This window comes from Trichoderma gamsii, assembly GCF_001481775.2.
Source record: "Trichoderma gamsii strain T6085 chromosome Unknown Scaffold_3.2, whole genome shotgun sequence".
Classification (NCBI taxonomy): domain Eukaryota; kingdom Fungi; phylum Ascomycota; class Sordariomycetes; order Hypocreales; family Hypocreaceae; genus Trichoderma; species Trichoderma gamsii.
The window spans coordinates 93,657-110,456 of NW_020171340.1; the positions used below are offsets into that span (position 1 = coordinate 93,657).

Here is a 16,800-nt window from a genome sequence, read left to right on the forward strand (position 1 = left end):
ATCTTGGCTTGTGCGATTGCTTGAGCGCGCAGCTGTCGAGAAGACGAGGCTGCTGGGCCGTGAGTTGCGCAGAATGACAGCTGAGATATTCTTCACACATCGGTGACTTATAGACGGCAGGCGGGGTTGAAGTGCAGCCGCATCCAGGGGGTGGGAAAAATTTGAAGAGACGTGAATCTCGAGTAAGAGTAGAGGGCATGAGATTCACCCAGCCTCGCCCTTTTCATCGACTCGCACCCCGGCTTGGAGATATGAGAGTCCTATGCGTGGCTGAGAAGCCATCCATCTCCAAGGCTGTGGCCGGCCATCTCTCTGGAGGATCCTTTGCAACAGTGCGTTTCCTACATGTAGCGCCCAGAATCACTGCTCTCCCGTGGTTTTTATATACATGTACACTGGACTGACGCAGCGGTAACGCAAGCATAATACACGCAACAAGTACATCAAGAATTACGCGTTTGACTTTGACTTTGGCCAGCAATGGGGAAGCTCATCCGTCACCATGACCTGCGTTACAGGCCATCTCACCAACGTCGAGTTCACCAATGAGTACAAGAACTGGAGTCATCCGCCACCAGAATCACTCTTCACTGCACCTATTGTGAAGAATGTCCATGATGTGAGTTAACACTAGTACTGTGCAAAGGGATATAATACTGATGAGTTTTGAATAGGACAAACGAGATATCGCCAAGAATATAGCAGATCAGGCCAAATATGCTCGTCTGCTGGTGATATGGACCGATTGTGATCGGGAGGGAGAACACATTGGACAGGAGATTGTCGACGCGGCAAAGGTGGGCAACGCTGCCATCCAAGTAAAGCGTGCCAGATTCAGCAATGTGGAACGAGCGTATGGATTCAATGCAAAGTTCCTACATATTGATATGATGTATACTGACATTTTATTTTCCAGACATGTGTTAGCGGCTGCTAGACGTCTTGTCGAATTAGACGAGAAGCAGGTCAATGCCGTTTCAGCAAGAATAGAGCTGGATCTTCGCATTGGATACGCGTTTACGCGATTCATAACAAATAACCTCAAGCCTCTAGGCGGACCTCTGGCCGAGCTGGTTCTGAGTTATGGTACAAGACGACATTCCCTCCCTATCCATTATGATAATGTTTATGACTTTTAGCTAATGAAATATCATAGGATCATGCCAATTTCCAACTCTGGGATTCGTGGTGGATCGGTATTTTCGCGTCAAGAACTTTGTCCCTGAGCCGTTCTGGGGCATCTCGTTGACACACAACAAGGAGGGCAAGCAAGTTCGCTTTTCCTGGGCCAGGAACCGTCTCTTTGACAGAATGACAGCTGTGTTGCTATACGAGAGATGTCTCGACGCAAAAAAGGCCAAAGTCACCAAAGTGCAGGAAAAACCAACTCGAAAATTCAAGCCGTTGCCTCTCACCACCGTTGAACTTCAAAAGGCAGCCACTCGCTTGCTGCGAATGTCTGGTCAGCAGGCCATGACGGTAGCAGAAGGCCTCTACAACAAGGGATTCATCAGCTACCCGAGAACAGAAACCGATCGCTTCGACAAAGGCATGAACTTGAGAGCTCTAGTTCAAAAACAGACGACGGATCAACGCTGGGGCCCTTTCGCCCAGGGACTCGTCAATGGCGGCTTCCAACAACCAAGAGAGGGGAGACACGACGACAAGGCTCATCCACCTATCCATCCCATTGCGCATGTAGCACCATCTGTATTGAGCTACGACGAAGGACGGCTATACGAGTATGTAACACGTCGATTCCTCGCATGCTGCTCCGAAGATGCCAAGGGCATGGCAACCGATATTGAACTCCAGTTTGGAGATGAGTACTTCAGTACACGGGGAGTCATTGTACTTGAACGTAACTACCTGGATGTCTACGTATACGAAAGCTGGAACAACACCACAGAACTTCCCAAATTCACCGTTGGAGAGCAATTCGAGCCCTCAGAAGCAATGATGACAGAAGGCAAGACGTCACCGCCAAACTACCTCACCGAAGGAGACCTCATTGCGCTCATGGACGCCAACGGTATCGGAACCGACGCCACCATGGCGGAGCACATCCAAAAGATCCAAGACCGAGAATACGTAGCGACAATAATGAGGGGAAACGACACCGCCGGAGGAGCAGCAGGAGAAAACGACGAGGAAGAAGCAAATGGAGCCCCGGCTGCACGAGGCGGGGGCCGCGGTCGTGGAAGAGGAGGCCGAGGCCGCGGAGGAGGCGCCTCAGCAAGAGGGGGGCGAGCAAGTGGGCTGAAAGTGTTTGTGCCGACTCAGCTTGGCGTAGCCCTTATCCTGGGCTTCGACCGGATGAGCTTCGAAATGAGCCTTGGCAAGCCCTTTCTGCGCAAGGAGATGGAGCTCCAGATGAAGGCCATTTGCGAGGGGAGCACGACGCGCCGGGCGGTTCTCGAGCAGAGCATCGCGCAGTATAAACAGGTGTTCTTGCAGTCGCAGGAACAAGTGGGAGTCCTTAAGCAGGTAAGTCAAAAAGCTGTTACTTTTCCCAATGTTCTTTGGCAAGTAATAATCGTCTAATAACATTTTTACATGTATATGTAGGCTTGCCGCGAGTTTGTCTTTGGCCAGAGACCAGGAGCATAGTTGTCGACTCAGACTCACACAGCTTACAGTGTTCCTTTATTGCATGGCGAGCATGTCTTTTTGCTTGTATCGACTACCCCCTTTTCATATAAATCATTCCATGTAAAAACATGATGACTTTCGATCGAATCAATCAGGGGGTCACAAACCCTATTCCCCATCACGATGATACGCACAAAACTGAAAACAGTTTGTATTCCCATCCCTTGCCGTGACTCGAGAGCGCGTCATCTACGCTTCCCCTTATCGACACTAGGCCATATACATATAAATAGCACCCAAGTAGATGCCATTTTCAATTTTAGAGCATGAAGCTACCAAGGTTCTCTCGTGGGTACAGTACTGTACTCCATTTAGGAGGAGGAGGGGGTGTGCAACAAGTCCATAGCCAAAGCACACCGTAGCCGCCGATCACTAGAATGAAAACCGCACCCGTACCTGTTCATCCGTACGTCATTTCCAAAACGAAGACTACAGTAGTACCTCTTTTTCAGCAGAATAAATCATCTCCACACAAGGGGGAAGTTCGTTATACGAAAATGGGGGCTTTAGCCCTCGAAATCCAATAATTACCGTGCATGTGGGATGATGGAAAAAAGAAAAAGTGGGCGAGGTGAATAATCGCTCTTATCGCTAAATCGATCCGTTTTCGAGAAAATGGCCGCGGGGCCAAGTTTCGGCGTGGCTGACGCACCATCAACACACGCCTCTGAACTGAGCCCGTGGCTCATGCTAACAACACTGCTAACTTGTCGCTAACTCACCTAATACCACTTACACAGCTGCTCACACACCAGTATCTGGCCAGATGGAGGGTCACATGGGGGGTCACTGCGAGAATAACGAGTCGTCTGGACTGGGGATACCAATCAGCTTATCTCTCGAGCGCAACGTGATGGTTGCACAGCATTCCCTCGTTTAAGAGGCGCTGGCAGGGAAGCCTGGCTGTGACAAGACACAGTATCGAGCACAGTATGCGGACATGGGGGGAATACTTGTCGCTGCGATAAGGCCGCTTCGGTGGTGTTGAGTGGCAGCTTATCTTGGACATCTGCAAACAACTCGGTGACGGGCAGAAACAGAGTCCGCGGCCGCATAATACCTGAGAATCGTCTAGAAAGAGCATATGTATATATGGCCCCTTTCTACATACACCCATGGATGTATTCGTCTATCCCACGCATCCGCGCTTAGGTAGACGATGTAGGTACGGACAGGCAACGGGAGTTGCTGGTTCCATAAATTGCTCCCGCCTGGTCCGGTGATTGATACAGAGGTCACACACGCCGTGATTGAGACTGGCGAGTTTCATCGTGTCAAACTTGACTTTATTTGTGGACTCCTTGGTGAAGATCAGATCGGCTGATTTGCTTGCTTGTCGCAGCGCATCCCGTCAATCCGACCATCTGCGCTGGCGGGCTGCCCCGATTGGCTGCCTTGGGCCTTTGGTAAAAGGCGCATTTAGCATGTCCATGTATGGGCTTTGGGACGGCATATTGGCCTGGCATTTCTGTTAGGTGTGCGCGCCGTCAACGTTGGCGCCGAACATTGGGCGTGTAAGTGAACCCCCCTTTGGCGGATACGGATGCGCGCTTTGCAGTCCATAACGTCGGATGTGTCTCTCGCGCATTAAGTGTAGTAGCCAGCAGCCTGGCTGTTCTACATGTACTCATTAGCCGTGTTCTGTGCATTGGCGGCATGAGACTTGTTTGCGCGGCAGGACAGCTGAGACGGTTTGACACGAGTAAGTGCTCTTGATAGCTTCTCCAGGCCTCATCTCACGTCGGCGGGGAGAGAAGCGGCCTTGTTACAACGCTTCGGCTTCCTAGCCTGCCCACTCGGGCAATCGGGTCTGCCCACGGCTCTCCGTAGTCTTTCAGCGTCATGGCACGCTGGTTTGAAGTGGATTCGAACTCCGTACTAGACGGTTCATCATCAAAGCCGACGTCGACGGAGCCTCGAGCTACTCTAGCCTGGCCAGCTAACGGCACGCCCCCGCTCACTACAGAGGCTGTTGTTGGCGCGCGATGTCGATTTCCCGCGATGGGGTTTTGATGCTTATCGCGATGCGAACTGGCGCTGTTGGCTCTCGCCTACACCCGCGGCCAAAGCCCTAGAATCAGGGCTTTGTGATATTTTGGTTTGTGCGCGCTTTCATATCATGATGGGCCTGGTCACATGCCATACAGTATCGCAATCAATATCATGACGCTGTCTGCTGACGTGCGAGGCCGTGCTGCTTATATGATGCTGGGTACGGAGGAAAGTAGGAGTTATCCGCCTGGCGGGGCTTCTTCGAGAACATGAACCTTGTCGGCAGTAACTGCGTGCTGAGTTGCTGTTACGTCCTCTGAAACAAAACCTGATAATTATTTTCTGTGCGCACCCTCACAAATCAAATCGTCAGCGATTACTGCCGAGCTGCCCAGCCATCGTCCGAGGCGCAAAGCATCGGGTTTGCTCGACGGGGATGAGGTTCTGGCAACGTCGAATGAGAGCCAGCCCGCGATGAATGTGCGCGCTAGCTGGTTCCCCAGACTCGGGCCAGGGGATGGGTCCGTCTGGATAGCTCCACGGTAATGTTTAGGAACGTCGAACGGCCTTTGGAAGCACGCTGGCCTTGCACGTTGCCTAGGCTGTTGGCCGAAATGGCCCGAACCATTGATCCCCGCCAAAAGGACGGCGCGACGACGGCCGCGGGGCTGGAGAGGGTATCTCGTAGTCTAATCCATAGCTACGACGGAGCATATGCGACTCACTTACTCGTGGTCGAGCTGGACGGCGTGTAGATGAATGCCGTGTTTGTATCGGTACCAGGACGAAGAAGCATGTATGTCAGGAATATACATGAACCAAATAGCCCTGCCCGCGCTTTAGCGATGCAGGAGACAAGAGAGCAGTCAGCTCAGTATTACGAGTATTAGTGCAGGTACACGGAGGGAAGGATCAAGTCAGCGGACATGTCGTTTGTCTGCGGCGGGTATCGCGTAGGTACCGTCGCGGGAGGCTCGATCTCCGGTGTCGCTGACGAACGGCACGCAGTTAGTGTTTATACGAGGGAATGAGTGTAATATGAATCATCGCTGTCATCCATTGTAGATGCACACTTGGGCCTGTATACCGTCTTCTCGGGCACCATTCATAGTGTTGCATTTGGGGTTCATCTATACCAGCAAGCAAATGGATAGGTAGACCATATACCTATCAAATACATCTTCATCTCGCACATCAGCATTCAACCGGCTTCATCGTACTGGTTGGCGCAATAGTAGCAAAATGTCCACCACGATTCCGTCACCACCAACCACAAGCAATCCCTCTCTCTCGCTTGGCGCACAGCGCACTTGCTCTCCTCCCTGCCTGGCTCCAGCAAAACGACGCTTAAGTATTACCCTGCCTGCGCAGATGGTCGCATTGGGCTCCGGGACGCCGTGCCGCGCAGCGTATCAGCGCCGATTCCTGCTGTGGCTGGGGCCGAGTCCCCATACGGTAGGCACATCTCGTCGCTGCTACTACTCCGTATGAGTCCAGTTGTTTGCTGGCCCGACATGCGCCGTGCTGGGCGTTGATTTGCCCTGTGCATTAGTTCATGTTCTTTCTTTCATCCATTACTGGATCATCATGATTTCGTCAAGGCAGCAGCACAAAGAAAGGGGGTCTTCTTGCTATTGTTCTGCTTCATTACGCATCCTGTTAAACGCCAGATGGACGCCCCTTTGTAACAGGATTATTACTCAGTAAGTACATGTAAAAACGCCAGATATTAAACGGATGGCTTCAAAATCGTGTGCGTCAACGCCCTGCCTCCAACCACGCTTGCCAGAGTCATGGGACAGCCAGCTGGAGGTACAAGCAAGTACTGGCCGGTACCAGCCCCGAGCCACAGCCTGGCCAGCACGCATCGCTACCGCCACTCCCCCTCTCTTCACAACAACAACAGCCCCGGTTTTCTTCAGAAGGGGGCGCCCGGCTTGGGTTTTAGCAGGTCCCCCCAAGTCTCCAAGGCTGCAAGCGTCCCAGCACCAGTCACTGTCCTGTCCACTTGCCGGGGCGTGGCGCTAGCAATCGCGGCCTTGCCACACGTCGCCGTGGATTTCGTGCCTGCGCTGCGCATGTACGAAGTACGGAAGCGAAGTACACACGGCCTTCATAATCGCATCACGCCCGCGATTCCTCTTCGCTTCTTCCTTTCCTCCCTCAAAGCAATCACAACAACACAGATCCGTGCAAACGATTCACATCGGGAATCAGCTGTCACAGTCTCGATCGTCGCGCCAGCCCCTGCCAGCCAAGCCCTTTTCCCGTCGCTGTCCTTCATCTGCCCAGCCTGCCTCCAGCGCTGGCTCATCAAGGTCAACACCGCTGTCACTGGATTTTGCTCCTTTTGGTACGTACAGGTACTCCGCCGCGACCCCTGGCAGTGACTCAACCCCTTTGCCAGCAAAACTTGCATTACGGCTGGCTGTTTATCACCGCCTCTTGCTTGCTTGCTTGCTGCGTGCTTGTGCATGCTTTTTCCACTTTATCTTGTTGTGTTTGAAATTCCTTTTACGGGGATCCCTTTTTGTTTGCATGCGCCAGCTGTTTCCTAAGGCCAAAGTACTTATACTGACCAGAGCCGCGTCCCTTGCCGCAGACTTAGAGCTTCTAAGCATCTCTTGCAATTCCGGTATAAAAGAAAACATGGCTTCTTTGGCGACTGCTGCTCGTGATATCCCCCAGGCCTCCTTGAGCCGAGACAACTTAACTGCTGTAGCGGCTCGGAGCGATCCTGCGATGACTGTGACACGATCTCGGGACCTCCCGACCCCTCCAAACTCCATTTCTCCCTCCTTGCCGGCCCACGGCCTCAAGGCCCAGCTGCAGAAGGCCAAGCTCGAGGCCATCGACTCTGACTTGGACCTCCATGACAATGCCAGCAGCCACGGAAGGTCGCTGTCTCCGGCGCTCGAATCGGCCGGCGCCATCACCAGCTCCATGCTGGCCAAGTACCACCTGCCAGAGATCCTGCTGAACCACGGTCCTCTGGCCATCCGCCACATCATGGGATATCTCACTACATCAGTTCCTGGATTTTCCGGTATCCCGCCGACCAAGGCGCGAAGGGTAGTAGTCGGGGCGTTGGAAGGACGCGGAGGCGAAGGCAGAGGAGTTGACGGAGACGTCGTCTTCGAGAAGGTGGGCTGGGGGCGATGGGATGCGCGCCGACGGGGACAAGCCGCCCGACAACGTCAAGCAACTCCGCCCAGCGGCCCATCCTCTTACACCGCTGGAATTCCCATTTTCAAGACCAGCGGCCGGGGCTTGAGCTTGAGCAGGGCGAGGCTGCACGCTGCTGGTTCCAGCGGTGGCGACTCGGTGCAGTTCTCCCACGATGACCACTTTGACATCTCCATGATGGAGCACGAGGCCGACAAGATGTCCATGGACGACTCTGCGTCGGCTTCATGCTCCGAGGCGCCGGATGATGATGTCGCTATGAATGATGACCCAGAGGACGTCACGGACGACGAGGACTGGGCTGCCGTTGGCGCCGCTGCCCTGCGGGCCGACTCCTACCCAAACATGGCGTCCGCTTTCGAGCCCGGTCTATCCAACACGTACTCTGGTGGGATGCGCACATTGCCTTCCAACTTTGGGGGCGTGGCAAATCCTCCCCAAGTCAAGATTGACTATTCTGCGTTCCCTGCCACCTCCGATGCGCAGGAGCGCGAAGCCGTCGAAGCCCTTCTTCGACTGGGTTCTGTATAATACTACTACTACCAACTGCATGCATGGCGTTTTGCTTATTTCATTTCTTTGTGGGTACGGCTTTGCTTCTTTGGGTTCCCGCGGTGGGAGGGTTCAACTTGGTTCTGGATGGGACTGGTTGGCTGGACCATGGAATACGTGTCATACATGGTCGGGGCGGCGTCCCGGATCAAACCCTTTCATGTTGATGATGACACGCTTGCTCTGCGCGCATTGATTTTTTCTGGACCCTTTTACTTTCGATACTCCGCACGCGGCATTGCTTCTGTTTTGCGTTTTGGCCCCTCGCTTTCCCCCTCTAAACTCGGGGATTCATTCTCTTTGTCCCGCCTACCTGGAGGGATGTGGGAAGCATTTGGGCGGCTCGCTTATCTCAATGCGACCCTAGCTTATGTTGGGCTTTGGATGAAACTCTCAAAAGAGGAGAGAAAATGGACAGGCTGATCTCAGTGTTGATCGCTGATGGATTTTGTCTCCTCACTTTTGACAATTAATGCCCTGTCACGCATATCGAACGATTGTGTCTTGATGCTTCGTGGCACACAAACCCGCGTACGGGAGAACTCTTATACCCTCGTCTCACGACGAAACTTTTATGGTTGTCCTGTAATAGGATGGCCTACCCTTGGAACAATTTTCTTCATCGGCGGCTTTTCTATAACGGTATATTTTCTTGCACATACGCATCTTCTTTTCGTCTTCTTTTCTGTTCTCTTTGAAACTCCAAAAATCCTAATAATAAGGTGCTTTTCTGAAAGCGCCTGGTTTTTTCAACACCGCACACGGGGGAATTTCAAACCTGCTATAGCTGCCCGAAGGCGGCATTTTAGGCTCGATCTGCAACACTTCTCCACTTCAGATGCTTTTCATTTATTTATTTTTTTCCCTTTCACTCCCTTGCTTGATGTTGCACAAGAGGAGACGGCATTGGTTGGCAATTATAGATATAGGATTGGGACAAGGGCGAGGGAGATTGGGAGCCAAGTGACTTGGGCTGGCTAAAGAGATTTTACAACGCGCAAAGCAAAAAAAGAGAAGAAAGGAGGCAAGAGGAAAGCAGAGGCGACAAAGCTTTTGATGCTTCTCTCTTTTATAGGTACCATACTACCCTCAGAAGAGAAGGATGGACTGAAGGTGGCTGAAGAAACAACAAAAATCCTCAAAATAATAATGGAGGGCTGGCCTAACCAGATCGCTTCCTGGTCTCATTACGAGACTTGTTTATCATATAATGGAAGTATAAATCACTGCTCCCCAAAGCTTGCGTGTCCTCGTGTGGCATGTTTGTTGTTTGCGATTTGTGTGTCGTACATGTAAGAGAGCGGTTTAATTGGTTTATTTGCTGTGTTGCTCAAAGCTCAAAGGCGGGGAGTCGAGTTTTGTCTGCTATGCATGCATCGCACAATGCCGGCTAGCAAAGGCATAGAAGGAATACGTGTTAGTATTACAGGTAGTTCTAAGCGCTTCTATGCAGTTGTTGTATGCGAGGTTTGCTGCAGGGAGCCGGGGCTGAATGATACCCAAGCCTTTCTTCCTTTGCCGGCATAGGCTAGAGATGCTCGCTGAGTTGTCAATACAAGTGTGGCTACGATTTACGCATGAGCATCGAAGATCATTGGGGAACGTGGCTAGTGAGTTGATGGGGCGGTGAGATTCTGGGGATGTGCTGAGGCGCGTCGGTATGGCTGAACTGGACCAATGTTTATCGTTGCTCAGAACATTGAAGGCAAAGGTGTGAAGGAAAGGCCAGATACGGATATGTATCAGGGCCAGTCTGATAGTATTTTTTTTCTTTTCGGCAGAATTGATGATGAAAATTATTTCGAGATCTTAAATTTGAAGCGTAACTTCAATTGAAAGTCACTCCGTTGGTCTTTTTAAGTAAATTACACGAGGCTGTTGGAGTCTTGTCAAGGAAATTCAATTGTAATAGTTGCAGGGAATTACAGTATGTGCTCCTGGCGTTTTCACGCCGCATGGAAAGATATTGCGGTATACATACATGTGTGAACAGGTTTATATATATTCCTACATTATATTTGTGCTTCTTCTCATGAAGAGGGGGGCATGAAAGCGGGTTTCTAAATAACAGAGACCGCAAAATGAGTATCCGCGTACATAACACCAATGCGGGCACCGTTAGCGTGGGTTGGTCTTCACCTTTATATGTGCATAGTATTTCACTTATGTGTTCAATATTTACTCAATCTCTATCATTTTGACAACCGCTTGACAGGGTCGGATACCCAAATGCGCAACGTTATAAAGAGTGACAGAAGAAATCCTTCAGGGCCAGGATGTAAGCTTAATGACCGTAGAAATCTTGATATACTCGGTGCTAGTATTAAAGAAGGAATCCGAGATGATGAAAGACAAGACATCTAGAACTGGATAAGTTGCTTGGCAAGCGAAGATCCCGTCGCCAAGACATTACCATGTGTGAAGATTCGTGTAATTACAAGAGGCAGTCAGTGCGCTCTGAGCGAAGTTGACAGGTGGCAAATGAGAGAGAGTACACGATGATGTCTTCCATCATAGCATAGCAAGTTGAGAAAATTGTAATGGGGAATCATTCCAAATCTTTTGGCTTTTACTCAAAACCTTTTCTGCGTCGGGAATAAAAGCTTATGCTTACTGGTGTCATTGTATCTGATCTGATCCTTCCTCTTCCCTTCTCTCGAAACCACGTGCAGCTTGGCAAAAGCAAAAAGCCATTTCGCAAGGACCATCGACTTGAATTGCACTGCCACCATTCTGCTCCAAGGAAAGCCGTGTATGATGCAAGGGACTCCTTCGCACTGTTCAACTGTGTGTCAAGTAGTGATAGCGGCGTCTTGGCAAATGGGGAGGATTATCAATAGAGCTTGTTCGGTGGATATGCCCAGACTGAATGGCTTGTCTTGGCGAAAGGGGGAGGGAGGGGAGATATTGAATATTGGAGCTCGAATTGCCATTTTATCCCTAGCAGTATCTGTAGCCAAGATATCTTCGTTCGGGCTACCGACGGTGGATGGAAGGCTGTGTAAGTTGGCCTCGGGGGCATATTTGAGGGTCCGAGGAGAAATGCTACGTCGATTAGAAGAGGTTGGATGAATGAGTTTGACGTCTGTTGGTTGGTGGAACTGGAACGATACGGATATAAGAGAGTAGTCAAAAATTGGAGGTAATAGTGATGCTCTAGACTTGATGTCATTTTACAACAGCCTCTTTTGCCATAGTAAAGTCAACCTCATCTAGTGCTTTACACACGCAAGATAGCATTGCCTATATAAGTGAGCAGTATGAAATAGGTATACAGCCTAAGTTGTGAGTATTCAGATAAAAGTAGGCAGATAACGATAAAGTCGGGATCCAATAGTGCATGCCTTGGCCCTCTCTCTTCCAAGGCGATTTGCCCCAATCGGGAAAGAGAGTCGCAAAGCACACACGCAGGCTAAACAGGCCCTTTTATCCCGCCTGCCGGATGCGATGGATGGTTTTGGGTCGAGAACACTCAAGGCCGGCTGTTGGTGTGACTCGTTCAGCGTGCGAGAACTGTTTGATGCAACGGGACGTATCAGCCAGTACTAAGATACTTGCACTCAACAACTGCTAGCACTGATTCGGTAACCCTCGTGTTGCGAGCACACACACGAACATTCCGTAATCCAGCTCCAAAACTAATGCTTCTTAAGGGTATAGCATCGGCGCAGTCGGAGCTTGTAGCGTCCGTGGTGCCCGCCAATAGGGGAGCTGGGCCACGACGACAGTTTCGATTGATTCTCCGACGACGAAGGAAGAGCCCCTGGTCTCCGTAATCTATGTTTCTCAGCTTGGAGGATAGCAACGTTTCCAGGGCAAGCAGAGGCCCTGGTCCGCTAGTCGGGACTATTGCTGCTGCTAGTAATCACCAGTACCTCAAGCGAGCTGTGAGAAAAAAGCAAAGAGAGAAAAGAGAGAACAGAAGTCAAGCTTGTTGATTCATTGGGTATTAGTCACCGCATTTGTTGCATTTGGGGGCGGCGGGAGCTGAAAAGAGAAGAGAAAAACATTGCTCATAGGAACGATCAGATGCGTGTACTTGTTCAATGTAGAGGCCGCTGACGTGCAGTGGCCACAATGCCAAGAGAGGCGCCAGAGCAATAAGCCTCAGGTAGCCCCGACAAACAAATTAGCATCTGCCTCGGCGCTCTTGGCTTTGCGTCTCGGCGTGCTTGGCTTTTTCTCTAATGCGGCGCTGGGCCGCGGCAGGGCGGGAAAAGCTTGATTCAAGAATGTGGGATATGCATAATGGAGAGTATCCGACTTGGCGGGTATGCCTACACGTGTATACCACGAGATGGAAGATGGCAATACTAGTTGGTAATATGAATAAAAATGCAGTTGTGCAATAGTGTCGATGATAGTTAATAGTGTAAATGGATGTCTCAATGAATCTGTCTTTGATAATTTACATGTACTCTCCTCTATGATACAGGTACCAGCCAAAAGAAGAAAGGGGGAGCCCTAACAGGCAAAATCCGGGGGAGGCCTCTCCAACCAACGGACAGCAGGAATACAATCCGTTGGCATTGAATAGTCATCGCAAAGCTGGCCACAGCGGCCACCGCACGGCACGGAGGGTGGGATTCCGCAGACAGAAACGTTCAAGTGAAAGCGATAGGCCAACAGAAGGCTCTGTTGCGAGATACTCCGTACAGACGAGAGCGACAAACGAGAGCGACGAGCACAGCCCGGAGCGTATCGAACATGTACATACGCGGCTTTGCTTGCTTGACGCAACAAAGTGGCTGAGTGACCGCCGAATTCCGCTCGCATCGGGGCAAAGCAGATATCAAATCAATCAATGGGCCAGTCATTAATTGCGAAACAAGTCAAGAATACCTATACTGTGCAGGAGCATCAAGTACAAGCAGCCGCAGCATGCATGGCGGGAGCAACATCTGCTGCTATTCCGCTGGGCTGCCTGCCAAAGGGAAAAGACAAGGAGGTCCATTCCCGTATTTTTCTTTCCCCCTTGCCGTCCGAACCGAGTTTGTTTAAGCTTTATTTCGTTTGCTTCTTCCGTCCTTTGATCTACAAGTAACTCTCCGTCTGTATCACCTCAGCCTGGTCTAAAAGGCTCAGACACGGCATTTGTAAGAATCGAGTAGCACCGCCACACCACTGCAAAGAAGAAGATTATAAAGAGATGATGTCAAGCAGGAAAACAAAAGACAAACAAAGAGAGATTAAACAGAGACAGCAGAGATGAGGACAGCGAGACGAGACCGACAATGGCTCGACCGGACGCCGCAGACATGTGCATCCTTCATCCATTTCACGCAAAAGTCGCGGCGTGAGCGGCCACCACAAGGGACCGCCAGAGTCGCTGCTGGGGCCCCAAGGCCAATGGAAGGCGCCGGGTGGGCACCGCGCCAAGGATGCCAAGTCTTGGCATTTCTTGGCATCGTATGCGCACCTGCGCTGTGGTGGGTTTGGCCTGCTAGAGGCTACCTCGCCGGTACCTTCCGGTGCTGGGAATAACGCGGGCGTCGCCCAGTCCCAGTGCGCGATCTTCAGGTAGCGCCCAGGTTGCCCCCCATTCGATGCGCTAGCCCAGCAACGCCAAGAAATGCCAAGACCGCCAAGAATTTCCGCTTGGCCCTCTTTTGCTTGCCCAGGCCTTTGTGACGATGTAAAGGGAGCAACTGCCCCCAGAATCGCCTTCCAAGAGGCGCGAGTCTTTTCCCCCGATCATAATCCCATATTTTTGAGTGTCGTAACTCTCCTCACATCTCCAAGAGAGTTTTTGAAAAGCACACGTTTTGTCTCGTGAAAGCTGCATCTCTCCTCGACCTCTTTCTGAAAACTCGGCCCTTCCCTGCGCCAGCGCGCCTGTGGCCCCTCCCCGAAAGAATCTCGGCAGCCCTCTGGCAGACCTTTTTTTGCGCTCCAACTGCCCCACCATTCGACAGCAACCTCCGAAAATGTCGGCCCAGGTCCCCGAGGCCGTCCAGGCTCTGTCTCCAAGCCTCGACAAGTCGGCATCGCCCGCAGACGCATCGTCAACCACCAGCGCCAATGGCAGCAACGGCACAGCCACCAATACCAGCGCCAGCAACAATGGCGGCAGCACTTCGTCCAGCGCACAGGTTTCGCCGCCGCTTGGCGACTCGATGGACACGCCCCGAGCGCTCGTCTGCCGCTGGAACCAGTGCAACCAGAAGTTTACCAATGCAGAGGTCCTCTATGTAAGTGTGAGAAGCAGCAGCAGCAGCAGCAGCAACCAGCCTGGAATTATGGAGGAGTGAAAGGAAAGTGGGAGGCGACTGCGCTTGTGATAGTATAAGAGCATGTCACTCTCAGTTTCTAGACTGCCTGGTGTACCTTTAGAGCTATAGACTCTGCTCTTGTATCGTGCCTGCTAACCAGATATATCACCCTGCAGGAACACATCTGTGAGCGCCATGTTGGTCGCAAAAGCACAAACAACCTGAGCCTCACTTGCCAGTGGAACTCTTGCCGCACCACCACAGTCAAGCGTGATCACATCACTTCACACATCCGTGTTCACGTTCCCCTCAAGCCTCACAAGTGCGAGTTCTGCGGCAAGTCATTCAAGCGGCCGCAAGACTTGAAGAAGCACGTCAAAGTATGTATCTACCCATTGCCTAGGTACCAATTTTATAAGTGGCATTTTCCTGACATTCTCCTGTCTACAGACTCACGCCGATGACTCGGTTCTTTCCAGGCCCGGCCAGGATAACCCACCAGGTATGAACTACAGACCACAGGTGCCAAAGCGTGAGTGGCTCCTTTAAAGGGTTCATTTCACTGTTACTAACTCAGACTTTCAGCCCCCAGCTACTACGACCATAATGGGCAGATGCGAAGCCCTGTCCCTGGCTATCCTCAACCCGGCGGCTATTACGCTCCTCAGCCGTCGACAAACTATGGACTCTACTTTAACCAGCAGCACGTCAACACTGCTCCCCGCAGTGAACAGCACATTGGCTACACGGCTGGATATGAGCGTAAGCGTACTTTCGATATTGTGGACGACTTCTTCGGCAGCGCCAAACGCCGCCAGGTCGATCCGACTTCGTACGCCCAGGTTAGCCGCTCTCTGCTCCCTCTCCACGGCGCGCTGGCCATGTCCCACGGACCCATGACTGCCACGGAGCCCTATCTTGCCCAGCCAGTCGGCCATGCTGCAGTTCACGCAGCCCCTGTACCCAGCCAGAATCCTTTGGCGCAGCAATACTACCTACCTATGCCTAATGCGAGGACACAAAAAGATCTCATCCAGATCGACCATCTCCTAGGCCAGATGCAGGACACCATTTATGAAAATTCGGTTCACGCCACCGCCGGAATCCACCCCCATGATGGCCAGTTTGCAGGATACCGCAGCGCCCAATCACCCACTGCCCTTCACCGAGGCCCGGCTGGCATGCACGTCGGCACAGACGGCTACCACCAGCCTGTCTCGGCGGCTAACATGGCCTCGCCGTTGACTGCCATCTCATCCCACGGCACTCCTGCGGTGACACCGCCCTCCAGCGCCATGTCCTATTCCTCTGGCCACTCACCAAGCCCCTCAGCTTCCTCGGGATTCTCGCCGCAATCTCGCCACAGTTCAACTGTCTCATCAGTCATGTATCCTAGCCTCCCCACCAGTCTGCCTGCCGTCAGCCATGGATTTGGCCAGTCGACTACGGCGACACTGGGTCCTAGCTTTGACGCTGGCGAGCGCCGTCGCTACTCTGGCGGTATGCTCCAACGGGCTCGCGGTGCACCACCATCACCGCCACTACAGTCTTCCAGCGAGGCGAACGGCGCAACGACACCTAGAGCAAGTGAATCTGCGCCATCGGTCGGGTCTCCTTCTTCTGATTCATCAGAAATCAGTGAGGGCACTCGTGAGCGAGAAGAGCGATACGAAAGATGGGTCGGGGATATGAAGGCGATCGAAACCCTTCGCGACTACGTCCGAGTACGCCTGGAGCGCAGAGACTATGTAGATGAATATCCCAACATTGGCACAATCCGCAGGGATGTTGACGCCATGGACCTTGACGGCAAGTCCAGGAGTCCGCTTGCCAATGAGCGCCCCCAGTCTAAGGAGAGCACCTCTCTGTATCCCATTCTTCCCATTCCCGGAACCAGGTCATGATCTAGTGCATTTTACATGGGGGAAAATCTGCGTTTCGTGTTTTCTTCTTTTTCCAATTCTTGTTCTATATATCACATTGGCAAATTTGATGGATGAAAATGATGCACTGCAATGGTCATGGCACTGGGCGTAGGTGTAGCTGGATTTATTTGCTATATGTTCCAAATCAATGTATGATTCACTCAGGGAGAAAGGAGTATGTTTTTCCTTTTCCTTGTATATATTTACGTATATGCATAAAAAAATAATTCGCGCGGCGACTCAGTTCCAGCGTCAAATACTGTACCACTTCTAACCTCAAG

The 16,800-nt window shown here is 51.7% G+C and overlaps 2 protein-coding genes across 2 annotated transcripts; both read left to right on the top strand.

Moving 5' to 3' along the window:
• Positions 1 to 197: 197 nt before the first annotated feature.
• On the top strand, positions 198 to 2,544 carry TGAM01_v201047 (DNA topoisomerase III; the record flags this gene model as incomplete). Its single annotated transcript, XM_024548677.1, has 5 exons — positions 198 to 332; positions 440 to 619; positions 675 to 853; positions 917 to 1,086; positions 1,157 to 2,544. The coding sequence occupies 5 exons, from the start codon at positions 198 to 200 to the stop codon at positions 2,542 to 2,544; spliced, it is 2,052 nt and encodes a 683-aa protein (XP_024406493.1).
• Positions 2,545 to 14,309: 11,765 nt separating this feature from the next.
• On the top strand, positions 14,310 to 16,498 carry TGAM01_v201048 (pH-response transcription factor pacC/RIM101; the record flags this gene model as incomplete). The annotated part of the gene is made up of 4 exons (XM_018806731.1): positions 14,310 to 14,573; positions 14,771 to 14,974; positions 15,045 to 15,126; positions 15,180 to 16,498. 4 exons carry the CDS (start codon positions 14,310 to 14,312, stop codon positions 16,496 to 16,498), a joined length of 1,869 nt encoding a protein of 622 aa, XP_018660024.1.
• Between the last annotated feature and the right edge of the window lie 302 nt (positions 16,499 to 16,800).